Here is a 14,193-nt window from a genome sequence, read left to right as displayed (position 1 = left end):
ATTTCACTGTAATCAAAACATTTCCCAAATCCTGATTCTGTTTAACTTTCAAGGGACAATATCAAGGTGCATACAGTGGTTGTCTTTAAAAACTTTACTATTTGGCCTTTTCAAGTAGATAATGCAAATGATGTGGTATTTGCATTAAACCCTAACTTCCCTGTAATTAGTAAAAGGAATACCTAAGAAATTGAGCAAATACTGACATAACATTTAACTACAAAGATAACCAAAAAGTTTTAAAAGGAATATCACAGTACACAGAGGTGCCGACTTTCTGATTCCCGGGGGGTGCTCGACCCCACCACTGTGCCCCAGGCTCCGCCCCCACTCAACCCCTTCCCCCAAGGTCCTGCCCCCGCCCCTTCTCTTCCCACCCCACCTGTGCTCCTCCTCTTGCTGCCCCCACTCCTCCCCCTCTGCCCCCCCCCCAGCGCCTCCTGCCCGCCTCTGAACAGCTGATCCTCTGCAGGCGGGGGAGGGAGGAACTGATTGGCAGGACCCGCCAGTGGGTGCTGAGCACCCATGGAGTTGGCACCTGTGGCTGTATATACTCTAAAACAAATTTTGGAGGGGAAAGAACAGAACCAAGAATTCCATAGTAAACAGCAGACCAGCTATGCGTACTTAAATCTGGAACAACTCCATTGACTTTAATGGAGTTATTCCTGATATATGCTTTATAACTGAGATCCAGTTCTGGCCCATGCTGTCTAAAACTTTTGGCATTGTATGCAGTGCTAAGATGCAGTATTTTTAATTTGAATGTATGCTATAGGGACCTGATCTTTTACCCACTGAAAGCAATGGGAGATTTGCTATTTACTTTAATGGGACAGGACCGGGCTTGAGGCTACCAAAATAAAGTCACTTAATCTATATCGAAAGTAATCTCCATTCTATGGCTTTGTTTTCTTACCTAATGTGCAAGCATGTGTATGCTACACATGACTGATACAGTGATATATATAATGTGAATGACAGTTCACCTGCCTTTGCACCTAAAGAGGGTTACCTCTGATTTTGCAGCACCCCTTAAGTATTCTATGTATTAAATATAGAGAACAGCTTTAGTAACACTATTTAGGTGCCCAGTGTCACGGAGTCCCGAGGCGATGCTCTGGAACTGCTCCCTATGAAGCCAGTCAGGACTCTGGGGAAGTCTCCTCTCTGTGAGCAGACTGTCTTCAGGGCAAGAAGCTCACACGGCTTCCACCCCCTGGGTCTGACCTTTGGAGCATTCAGCATCCTCTGCCCCTCCGTGCACTTCCCACAGCGAGTCTGCCCAGGCGGGTCCTGGGGAAGCCAGAGGGTCCTGCACCCCAACTTCGCAGTCAGACTTGATTCTTAGCCAGCCAGTAAAACAGAGGTTTATTAGATGACAGGAACACGGTCTAAAACAGAGCTTGTAGGTACAGAGAACAGGACCCCTCCACCGAGTCCATTTTGGGGGGCAGTCAGCCAGACAACCAAGTCTGCACTTCACTCCATGTCCCCAGCCAGCCCCAAACTGACTCACCCTCCAGCCCCTCCTCCTCTGGGCTTTGTCCCTTTCCCGGTCCAGGGGTCCAGGAGGTCACCTGATCCCTTTGTTCTCCAACACCTTCAGCTGGCACCTTCGTAGAGGAGGGGCCCAGGTCATTAGTTGTCAGGAGACAGAGTGTCGGCCATTTTCTGTCCAGACAGCATCACATCTGCCCTCTAGGGCTCTGCAACAATCACACCCCCTTCTCCCACCACCTAGATACTTAAGAACTGCATAGGGGAAACTGGGGCACCCACACAGTATTCAGAGAAAACATTAAGAACAGTCCCACTTCATCACATCCAGTCAATGTGAAAAAACTCCTAATGGTGGCTGCTCCAGAGTAATGTTGTTCAGTGTGTTGTGTGTGCCTTATATGACATTACATAGTGTCCATGTGCATATTTAGAATGAAGTGGAAGGGCAAGACAAGGGCTTTTGTGCAAAACAGCTCTGCAAACTGCTAGTGAAGTCTGGCCATCTGCACCTGTCGTCTCTTGTCTTACGCTTCGACTGTGAGCTCTTTGGGAGCAGGGAATGTCCTTTTAATCTCTTCGTACAGCACCTGGCATCCTGGTCCATGACTAGGGCTCTGAGGCGCTATCACAATATGAATCGATGATGGTAATATTGTTCTGATGTAGTAAACCTAGCCTTGTGATCTCCCCCCAGCTTTGTAACAAAATAGTATTTCTGGTGAGCTTTGTTGGAAACCGTGGCACATTCACTCGAGGCTACAGAGCCGTCGTTATGGACATGGCCTTTCTCTACCATGTAGCGTACGTCCTGGTCTGCATGCTGGGCCTCTGTGTGCATGAATTCTTCTATAGTTTCCTGGTGAGTATGTGCCGCCGGGGAGCGGGAGACCTTGCAAAAATAGAAAATACCATTACCCGTGCAGCTGTCTTTGATTTCTTCCTGACAATCATGCCAAATCATGGGTATTTTTAGCATACCGTTATGTGGCTGCCCGTTAGTAGCTACTGTTTTTGTTAGGACTTATTGCCTGTGTTGCAGAGGTCTACACATTTCATTCCAGAAAATCATCAAACAGCCTTCTCTTTGCCCCCATCCCTCCCCAACTCTACGTTTGTATGCTGTATCCTTTCCACTACCCTCTGTTTGTCTTGTCTAGTTAGACTGTAAGCTCTTCAGGACAGGAACTGTCTACTACAGTGCCTAGCACAATGGGCTCTCCTTAGTCAGTAGGGAATAAATGTAATTATTTTAATAAATTGATGGGACTGTTTTGCAGTTGGTGAGAGATTGGATGCTTCTGACATGTAGCCTGAAGACATTTTAAATATGTTTCCTTCATTTTCTTCAATTCTACTGACACAGGTGGAATTCCTTTCATAATACAATACCGGTGTACTGAAAGTAATTCCATACAAAATATGATCTTGAAACTCAACTCTTCAAGCCGAAGAGCATTAATAAAAGCCCTTTTTGATGCTCTTAAGTAGTTTTTAATCACTTCCATTTTATTCTGTGGTGTGTAAACCTTTTGGACAGATTTCATAAACCCCGGTACATTTCAATGGCTTTCACCTTTCATTATACTCAGATTTACATTTTTCTCAGTTTCCTGAACAATCGAGTCTGTCCAGTATTTACAGAGTTTCATATAGATCCTGCTTTCAACGCTAAAGGGCTTCAGTCCGTGCTCTACTAAAACCCCTATTGAAATCAAATTTTCAAAATCTAGTTCTGTGCTTACATAGATCCGTCCTATTGTCACGAACGTTAACAGGAGTTGTGCTAATATGTGAGGACATAAGTAGGCTCAGTGGTGTAAATTTTCAAGATGTGGTATGGACTCTCCGGATGAAATCTTGGCCCCAGTAAGTCAATTGCAAAACATCTATGGACTTCATTAGGGCCAGGATTTTAGCTGCTTTAAAATTAATGTGACTCTTGTTCCTGAAACAATATATAAGGCCTGGCTTTAAAAATGTATTCCTGAAGAGTCTATTATTTGTTATATAGGGTGGGATTTTTAAAAGTACCCAAGTGACTAAAGAGTACATGTCCCATTGAAAGTCCCCACCCATCCCACCTGTAACTCATTCATGCTGGCGAGTACTCACATTCTCAGTGTAAGAGACCACTAAACACCGTGTAACTAACAGAGAGATTCACCAAACCAGCAGTTAGTTTTAATATTGGAGATTTTTTTTTTTTTAACCAAAAGAAGTGTGAAATGTAAGCTTTGCATTTGAGGGGCATAAAACAGGCAGTAAAGTCTATTTGTGAAGATCTGTCTTACAGGGTCTTTATTTGGTATAAATTCAACTGTGATCAAACTTTTAAGTAACACCAAAATTATAAGCATAGCAAACACCCCAGATGATACAACCAAGTGTCCAAGTGACCTGTATTGATTTAGAGCAGAGGGGGGTTACAAGACATGAAAGCGGGTTCTGTTCCAATAGTGTAAAATCCTACATCCAGGGAGAATAAACAAACAGCAGGGAGACAAAATGGAGACTGTAACTGACCCCCTATACACAAGGCGTTAAAGAGAATTTATTTTAATTTTGCCTTTGTAATATTGTCCTGATGTCACTATGTTGTAATATGGATTACAGTAGCTGCCACCGAGGTGGTGTGGAATCAGGAACAGTCTATCAGGAGGGGAGGTTGTCCATGGAAGGATCTCAGTCCTAAGATCTAGACCTCACTGTGAAAAAGTTTTAAGAAATACTGATATGACTAAGTTTTTACTGGTTTTGAATGACAAACATCCATGATTCATTCATGGTATAATTGTAAACATTCCCTAGTTACTTACACATATATTCACTTGGTAGTGGAACTACTCAAAACTTATTTTTGTTCCTAATTTTAGGCTTCGTATATTATGGCATGAATGATGGTTTTTTTTCCTTTTTTTCCTCTATTATTAATCCTCTCAAGTATGTGGATTTTAGATCTCCTGAATTATGACTAATACCGTCTACTATGGACGATTCTGATAAATCATTCTGTGTCATCTCATAGCTGTAATCTGTGTATTTTGGAGTTGAAATACATATATTGAAGATAAGACCCAAAGAATTATAGAACACTAATACAAACCAGAATTATAAAAGAAAAAAGCTATAGTTTCTTGAAATGAATTCATCATTATTAATTGTTATGCTTAGGAACTTGACATTGAAAAAATGTTATCTTTATGTATATTCCCCTTAAAGTTAAATCCTAGCAACACAGGTTATGCTACACAAATAATACGAATTTTACAGGGTTATACGAAACAGTAAAATTATTTTTACTTTTTCATAACAAAGTACAGCCTGCTGACACATGTGTAACTTTAAATACCAAAGTAGCCCCGTCAGCTCAATGGACTTTAGGTTATTCACGTGCATGTTTGCAGAATCGGGGGCTTAACTGTATTTATACAGTAGATGGGCCCAAAATGCAAAATTTTAAATCTAGATCTGCACTCTTCTGCATACCGTGGGGACATTGGGATCTGGGATTTTGGTCTAGCCCATTATACATATGGGGGGAAACTACTAAGTTTGGATCCTCTTTCTGAATGTTACCGAAGTCTGGATCAGCCCATATCTGATGTATAGTATTCCTCTTAAGTTGGTTGTACAATAATGTGTGTTAATAAAGTTTATCATATGCCAAATTCTGCCCTCTGCCCACTGATATCAGTGGGAATTGTATGTGCACGTATCTGACGTCAGGATTTGGCCTAGGTATATTTCCTGAGTTGAGGAGGTGTTCCCAACTAGCATCTGCATATTATCATCTTTATTCGGATTTTCCTGTATTATATTTTTTTCTAGCTGTTCGATTTGGTGTACAGAGAGGAGACTTTGCTCAATGTCATAAAAAGTGTTACCCGAAATGGCCGCTCCATTATCCTTACTGCAGTGCTAGCTCTCATCCTGGTCTACCTCTTCTCCATCGTTGGGTTCCTGTTCTTGAAAGATGACTTCATCATGGAGGTGGACCGGTTGAAAAACAGAACACCTATTGCAGGTATTGCTTTTACCTCAAATTATCATCGTCCTGCTGAAATTTAGCATTTCTATGAGGATAATTCTGCTCCCTTTAAAGTCAATCCAAGGGTTTTTCCATTGATTCCAACAGGAACAGAATCAGTGCCATACGGCTTGTTAATAGATTAATTCTAGTAGGTAAAATTTTTCTCCATAGGTTTGTTTTGGACCTAGGCTCATCTTTTGAAATATTACTAAAAAATCACACAAGTTAATTCATTTACTTTGTTCCCATTCCAATTCACGTTGGAATTTTAATGAAACATTACACACTTCACTATTGTTCGAGAAGAGTAAGTCATAGCAAGTTAAATATAGCTTTTTAATGCATCTTGTACACGGAATGTATTGTTTTATGCATGGTGCCCTATGCTGATGTATACGTCTACTAAATCGGTTAAAATTGTATGACTGATTTTTTTATTTTTTTTAAATCCAGGTGGAAATTTATTGTTAAATCTACACCGTGTGTATGGAACTTTCATAGAACTTCTGTTAAATACACTGCAAGTTCTATACACAGACTTTAAGGGTAAAATCCTGGCCCTAGTAAAATCATGGAGTCAAAATTTTACCCTTAGACCAAACAATATGGGCTTGTGATTAATTCCTTTAGGGGCTGATCCTTGAATGCGCTGAGCACCTTATACCTAACAAAAGGCACTTGGCACCTAGCAGTATCTAGTCAATACTGCACATGCTCTGTACACTATCCAAACATTCATAACTTTGGTACTTTTTAAAGTTATTTCAAAACTAAATGTATTCAAATAAGGCAAAGCTCATTCAGGATACTGAGCATACCAAGGGAGAAGTATTAATAAAGCCATTTTGGAGCTATCTGACATTTCTTAACTACACCTTGTTTTCCATATTTGGATCACTTGAAAAGGTTGAGTTGGTTTGTATGTAACTTTAAAAAAAAAAAAAAAAAAAAAAAAACTTCCAGGCTGAGATCAAGAACTTGAAATTTAATTTCAGAAAGTTCCTGTGACCACTGTTGGAGACAAGATACCTGACTCTATGAACCACTGGTCTGATCCAGGGTGGCAATCCCTATGTTTCTGTGTTCCCCTTGTTGGGTTCTCTGGAGATTTTGTGTGGCTTGTTGTGTTCTTGCTAGCATTCATACATGAGAATCTAGTCAAGAAAATATACGGATGGCATTAGAAGATGTCAGGTTAGCAGAATATTGTACAGCAAAAATTCATTTAAAATGTTAGCTTAACACTCCTCAGATGGGAAAAAGTCAGAATGAATCCATTTTCACTGCTTAAACAGCCTACTATACTTTGGACTATTATTTGGAGTGAATGATTTTTGCCATCATTTTTGCTCCTTAAACTTTTTGCAACACTGATTTGAAATGCTGTAATTGTCTGCAATGCACAGGGTGAAATTGGTGTTTGATAAAATCAAGCTGATGTACACATTTACCCACTTTGGGAATGTTAAATTAGTGTTTTACTCAAACCCATACATATTTACAAATGAGTACCAAACTGTGGTTTTTATCCTTGAAAACTCCTAAATATTCTAGATTCATGAAGACTGAATATCAGCTCGGTGTCCTGCTTGTCAGCCTTTGTGAATAATTTATCTAATGGTTTTAAAACTGACATTATTTTCATATCTGATCGTTGTTTGAATACATTTTGTTCCAACTAGAAGTAGCAGCATTTGATGTAGATTCATTAATTTACGGAAATGTAATGGTGGAATAGCTGTGATGTACTGTAACTGTAAAATAGTGTGTAATTCTTCCTTGACATAGTTCTGAGCTGTTCATGCTGAATGCTTTCTTTCTGCCATGATCTAATTTGTTCTTCTTGATTTTTTTTAAAAATAAATCAAGAATTCATTTCAAGAGATTTGTGATTTTAAACTTTGTCAATGCGGTTGGTATGTCTAATAGATGTACTTTACAGCATATGCCTCTTGATCAATATCCTGCTTTTCATTTTGTCAGGTATTGGTGAAGTTCCTACCACAACTCTAACGTCCATGATGGAAACATGTGCAAAAGAAAATTGCTCTACTGCCCCACCTATTACCAACCCAGGTTAGTACAAAAGCCCCCCCCAAATGGTGATACATTTAAAGTAGAAGTGTTTGTAAATTACTACTACACAGGAGAGGTTTTTCTTGTCAGGAAAATTGACTATTGTTATTCGAAGTCAGAAGTGGCCACATTTTTCTACACTGAGAGATGTGCGGGCAACTTGCCTAGAGTGTGAGTGCTTCCCACACCTAATTTCCAAATATACGGACATTTATTTGTTATCAAAATCAAATTTTGAATCTTAATACTGATGTGTACAAATATCTGCCTTCTAGCTGAGTTCATGGATCACAAAAGCCAGCAGCTGATCAGCTTTATCCTTACCTTTAGTGAGACAGCAGCTGTTAGCTCCAATTTAGGATCTCATAAGTTGGTCTTAGTAATGCAGCATATGCCACTGAATGTCTGGATACACTTTGTCTGCAGTCCTCATCTCAGATGAAATTTAGCTTGAAAAGCTAAGTTGAAGGGACATTGTCAGCATGAAATCTAGTCAATTAAAAAAAAAACTTTAAAAGTAGTTTCACGTACTATAGCCCGCCACTACTAATGTGCACTAAGTGACTTTTAGTAAGTATGTTTTTCTCTCTCCTGTTACTGAGAGAGAAAAACAACTGAGGAAACTAACTATATAGGGGAAATAGTGAACTAGTTTGCTTATGAGAATGTCATGTGAGATTTGTCAAAAGCCTTACTAAAAATCAAGATATATTAAGTCTACTGCTTCCCCCCTATTCATAAGGCCAGTAACCCTGTCAAAGGAGGATGTTAAGTTGGCTATAACTAGGTGCTTACAAATTATTTAATTTGTTCCAATATCTTTCCAGGTATCAAAGTTAGGCTGGTGAGTCTATTATTCCCCAGGTCCTCCTTGTTCCTCCTTTTTAAAGATACTATGGTACTTTTTAAAGGTACTATGTTTGCCCTTCTCCAGTTCTTGGGGACCTCACCCCATGGCCCATGTGTTCCTGAAGATGATTGCTAATGGTTCCAAGATTGCTTCAGCTAATTCCTTAAATATCCATGATGAATTTCACCAGGCCCTGCTCACTTGAGTATATTTAACTCAAACCTTTTCTTCCCTATTCTGGCTTGTGTTCATTCCCCCTTGCTGTTAATATTCATTGTGTTAAGCAATAGTCACCATTAACCTTTTTAGTGAAGACTGAAGCAAAATAGGCATTAAACACCTCAGCCTTCTTGATGTCTGTTATTAGTTCTCCTTCCCCATTAAGAAGTGGACCTGCACTTTCCTTTGTCTCTCTTGCTCCTACTGTATTATAGATCCTCTTTCTATTGGCTGATGTTCCTGGCTAGATGTGACCCATTTTGTGCCTTAGCCTTTGATTTTCTGCCTACCTGCTTGTGCTGTTCTTTTCTACTCATCCTTAGCAACCTATCCATGTTTCCACTTTCTGTAGGATTCCTTTTTAATCTTCAGGTCATTAAAGAGCTTCTGATGGAGCCATATTGGCCTCTTACTGTTCTTCCTATCTTTCCTTCATATTGGGATAGCTTGCTGCTTTGCCTTTAATATTGTCCCTTTGAGAGTGCCAGCTCTCCTGAACTCCTTTTTCCCTTAGTTTTAATTCCCATAGGACCTTACCTACCACTTCTCTGATATTATATTATTATTATAATCACATCTGGTAGTGTATTATTATTACACTCTAGGAGGGAAGATTGACAAATATCTATATCGATAGTGTATTAGTGGCATAGGTCTTTGGGTTCAGGGACTTACCATCCATTGCTTTGCCTTTCTTTCTGCTAACCTTTATTTAAATCAATATTGATATAAGGCATTATCCGTAAGGTGAATTTTGGTTTACTGAACAAAGGGTTTTCAGTCAATCAAAGATATCTCAGAGCCCAGAGTGTGGCGCCTTCACAGTAATTTCTTATGTATACCATTTCAGTGAACCAGGGAAGCGGAAAATTGACATTTATTAAATTGTGTTATTTCTGAAATCCCCACACTAAAAATCAGCACATGGGAGAAACGCTGACCTTATGCAAGGCAGGCACACAGCATGAGCAAGTGCATCCCAAAGAGAGAGGGAAGAGTAGGGGCAGGAGAAAGGCCAGCCATGATTCTACTCCCTCTGCACCAGTCACGACAGCACACTGTCCTCTTTGAAAGCTGATCATACTGCCACTGCAGCATGGGAGTCTCAGGAGGAATTCTGGCTGTTGGTCAGGATTCCTATGACAATGCAGCCCCCCCCCGCTGCGCACTCTCATGCATAAGGCCCAACCTACTTCTATGTAGCCTGGCTGCAATGACTCAGCAATTCTGTGGCATACATAGGAATAGAACCCAGATTTCCAGGCCTATATTGCCCAATCCAATACTTTGAGGTCAGTGGGGGTCTTTCATTTACTTCAGTAGGCATGCTCTTAGTTCTTTGCCCTAACCCCAATCACTGCTAGAATGAGTCACACATAAGCCAGCCGCTGTTTAATAGCTGGAAATGATAGCATGACTTGGTTTATACGAGCGTATGTAGGGGAATGATTTCACAAGAGACAAACTTTTGAATGTACCTCTAATTCCCATACATCACTTCTCTCTGTGTCAGCTATGCACTTAGGGGTCCATTGAAGCCAGTGGGAGTACTCGCATGAGTAAAGAGTATTCTCATGAATAAAGCGTGCAGACTTGGGCTATTAGCTGGGTTACCTGTGGGAGAACAAATAAGGATTTTCACCACCTCTCTGTCAGGTTAAGTGTATTGCTGTCAAAAAAGCTATAATGTTGTGGCTTCAAAATTGATAGGGATGATAAATAATTACAGATGTAGAATGATGAAAGGTAAATTACTGTAGCAGCCACTTTTTCTAATAAACAGAGTGTCTATTGCTGTGTTGGGAGTGATCAGTTGATGCTTTGGTTTACAAGCCTTTCTTTGTTGTGGTTATAGGTGAGGAAGAAAAGGAGAATGGAATTGAGAGGACCTGTGACACTCTGCTAATGTGCATCGTTACAGTATTAAACCAAGGCCTGAGAAATGGTGGTGGTGTGGGGGATGTGCTAAGAAAGCCTTCCAAAGACGTAAGCATTTGTCTAACAGAATGCAAGTATATTTTCTCATGCGCCTGGTGAGCTCTGAAATCAACTTTTACAGGATATAGGAAATATTTGTATCTAGTCGACTCGAATGTCACGCAGATGACTTATCAAATGTAATTTTAACATACCAGATGGAATGCTCAATGAGAAGAGCAAAAGCTCAATGCAGTGATTTTACATGAAGAAGGCAACTCCAGGTGCTAGTTACCTTTCTGGAGAGCTGGAGCATATTATAACTTTCCAAGCAGTGCTAAGAAGTGTTGCCCGATTGGATCAGTTTCCCAATACAGTAGGAATCAAATGCAAACCTTTGAATGGGGTTGATTGATGCATATATGTCAAGACTCTCGGTTGTAGTATATCAGGTTTATGGTTAGCTGAGATTTAGTCTAGCATCTGCATTGGAATAGATCCTATTATTTACTCATATCAAGCAACATACTCTGCTAACAAAGGCAAAAGAGATTTTCAAATACACCAATAAACTTCCAAAAGTTAAAAAAGCAAAGGGGACTTGCTTTTGTTTTAATGCAATAAATTTAAAATAAAATCAATAACTTCAACAAAATGACATTTTCATTCAGAATGCACAGAATGTGCAAGGACACCATAACAGCCCCGTGGTTGGTGCTCTGCACTGCAAAGCTCAGGTCTAAGTTCACAAGTATGTTCTCTTGCTAACCAAACAGTGAGGGATGACGAGAATGCAGTGATAGAGCACTCAGCTTTGGGGGGAAAGAGCTCCTTGTGTTGATAATAGTAATCTAGGTCCTGATCCATAGTCCACTGGAGTCACTGCCTCCTGTCTGCCTTGATGGGCAGAGGGCCTTATGGTTCTCTTAAGAGTCCAATCCAGCCTCGCTCAGAAGGGAACCTTACTGCAACATGGAACCAGGGAACGTTGGCAGCAATAGAGAACTACAGAAAATCCAAAGAGGAGGGGATAAAAGCATATAAAGCCAAATCCTGCTTACTCTGCTCATATGAGTAACCCCTTTGGCTTCAGTTAGACTGCTGAAATGAGTAAGGTGTGCAGGGTTTGGCCTAAGACCTGCATCTGTGCCTTGCTTTACTGTAGCTAATGTTCTGAAAAGGTACCTGGTGGTTTAATATTTTAGTTGTGTGCTATTTTATATCACACTGAAACCTTCTTATTGTTTCAGGAGCCCTTGTTTGCTGCCCGAGTTGTTTATGATCTTCTATTTTATTTCATCGTCATAATTATTGTTCTGAACCTCATCTTTGGAGTCATCATTGATACATTTGCTGACCTTAGGAGTGAAAAACAGAAGAAAGAGGAAATCTTAAAGACAACCTGTTTTATTTGTGGTGGGTGCTATTGAGCTACAGTTGCATTTGGTGGGGAAAGCTCCATAAATGAGAGAGAGTCTGAAGGGCAGTCATCCCTTGAAAAGTAACTGTAAAAATGATAGAGTCGGATTCTACATTTCTTCCTTCCTGGCAGCAATTTACAAGTCAAAAGATGACTTTTCTAACAACTGGCTCTGTGAGTTCCACTTGGGATCTGAGAGTCAAGCTGTATTCATCCCACTGTTTGCACCGTCACCAATAATGAAGGCTCTGCAGTTGGAGCGCAGCTATTGATGTTGTCAAATAGCAAAACAGATAAAAATACAACACACTCTTCTGTAGCAGTACAGGCTCCAGGATGTTAATTGTAGCACAGCCTGTCCACTTGATAAGGAGATGTGACTCTGAAGAGACACAGGAGCAGATAAATTGAATAAGAGGTGTCATTACATAGAACTTTTCTGATTATGATTCGCCCTTGCTGGTGCAGAGAGATGCAAATCACACCTCCCCATTCTAAGAAGGGACCCTATACCCACTGGAAGATTTCACATGAGGGAAGCTTTAATCTCTGCTCAGGTCTCCATAGCAGAGCAGATTGGGGAAATTGTAACAGATTAAATAATTCCATGCATCCCTGTCCTCCCTGGGCATGACACTCAGCCATAGTTTTTAATCTATTGCACAAGTGGTTACAACGAACAGTTTTTCTCATGACTTGAGTCTCAATCCTGCAAAGACTTACATGCATTTAAGCACACAAGCAGCCCCTCTGAAGCTTCAGTAGGGCTATTCACATGCTTAAAACTAAGCATGTTCATAAATCTATGCAAGATCAGGGCCTATGTGGCAATACTACATGTTAACTTACACAGCTCGTATCTATAGTCTATTTTTTGCAGGATCAGAGCCAAAGCTTGTAAAGCACTTTATTCCTCAGGACAGAAGGCACTATAAAAGTGTAAGATATTTAATTATATTGTTGTTATTAAGAAGGAATATCATGAAAGAATAAATATGGGGCTGAAATAATTTTGTCAGAAATTCTTTAGTGGCTGGAGGTCTTGCATAGCAGTCACTGTTTGTAATTATAGCTTTTAAATTAACATCCTTTCTCTGACATTTTTCAGAGTTTATTTTTACACTGGCAATGAAGATAAATGTTGATCAGGTGGAATATCACGTTATGTTTTGTGTCTTTTGCAGGACTTGAGAGAGACAAGTTTGACAATAAGACCGTTTCATTTGAGGAGCACATAAAGTCAGAACACAACATGTGGCATTATTTGTACTTTATCGTTCTGGTCAAAGTGAAAGACCCAACCGAATACACTGGTCCTGAAAGTTACGTGGCTCAAATGATTGTGGTGAGTCATTTGCGTGAGCTGTGCTTTATGCAGTTGAAAGTTGTTCCTTGCAGATATAGCAGGGGTGTTTTTTTCCTTAACAATGAGAAGCTTTGATCTCTATTTTTAAAGACATTTTTATATGTCTGCGATGGACTGTAGCAAAGCCCAATCTCCATCATAATGAACAAGATAAAGGCTACAGTCTTTACATTGGCTCTCCTTCTCTGTGGGTTCCCCTCATTAGCCAAACCAGCCCAAAGAGCATGGATCAGAACATCTGCTACTGCTCCTTTGTCCAGGATCACTGGGCTGCTGTCCAGCAAAATAACCCCTGCTGAGTAACAGAATACAGGGTCAGCACTGAAAAGTAGCTCTTTCTCCTACTCCTCCACTGAACTATTAAAAAGACCAAGTAGAGCTGCTGTGGTGATCAGAAAAGCTGGAGGATGTCCTTTGCGGTGGCTTGCACCAGTTTAGATTCCCAGGGAATTACATTCCTGCAGCTGCCTGGCAACCTAGGGGGAGCCATTTGAGGGAGAGATGGCAATGTTGCCATGGTCACCCTCCCTCCAGAGATTTCCACTGGGAAAAGTAGATTTCACTCATAGGCCTGGTCCACACTTCGAACTAAGATACGCAACTTCAGCTACGTTAATAACGTTAATAACGTAGCTGAAGTCGAAGTACCTTAGTTCAAACTTACCATGGGTCCAGACGCGGCAGGCAGGCTCCCCCATCGACTTCGCGTACTCCTCTCGCGGAGCAGGAGTACCGGCGTTGACGGCGAGCACTTCCGGGATCGATTTATCGCGTCTAGACAAGACGCGATAAATCGATCCCAGAAGCTCGAT

General features: G+C 40.5%; 1 protein-coding gene across 3 annotated transcripts in view; it reads left to right on the top strand.

Annotated features, from left to right (window-relative positions):
* Positions 1-14,193, top strand: part of ITPR2 (inositol 1,4,5-trisphosphate receptor type 2) — a 336,580-nt gene that overhangs the window by 297,553 nt on the left and 24,834 nt on the right. For all 3 annotated transcript variants that reach the window (XM_065418887.1, XM_065418895.1, XM_065418878.1), the window contains 6 exons: positions 2,198-2,362; positions 5,332-5,527; positions 7,517-7,609; positions 10,534-10,664; positions 11,846-12,011; positions 13,200-13,360. In XM_065418887.1, the coding sequence (XP_065274959.1) occupies positions 2,198-2,362; positions 5,332-5,527; positions 7,517-7,609; positions 10,534-10,664; positions 11,846-12,011; positions 13,200-13,360 (912 nt within the window). The remainder of the gene's footprint in view (positions 1-2,197; positions 2,363-5,331; positions 5,528-7,516; positions 7,610-10,533; positions 10,665-11,845; positions 12,012-13,199; positions 13,361-14,193) is intronic.

The sequence above is a fragment of the Emys orbicularis genome, chromosome 1 (assembly GCF_028017835.1).
Source record: "Emys orbicularis isolate rEmyOrb1 chromosome 1, rEmyOrb1.hap1, whole genome shotgun sequence".
In the NCBI taxonomy this organism is placed as follows: Eukaryota; Metazoa; Chordata; order Testudines; family Emydidae; genus Emys; species Emys orbicularis.
The sequence above is the reverse complement of the archived record's forward strand: the minus strand, read 5'-3'. Positions and strand labels throughout refer to the sequence as shown.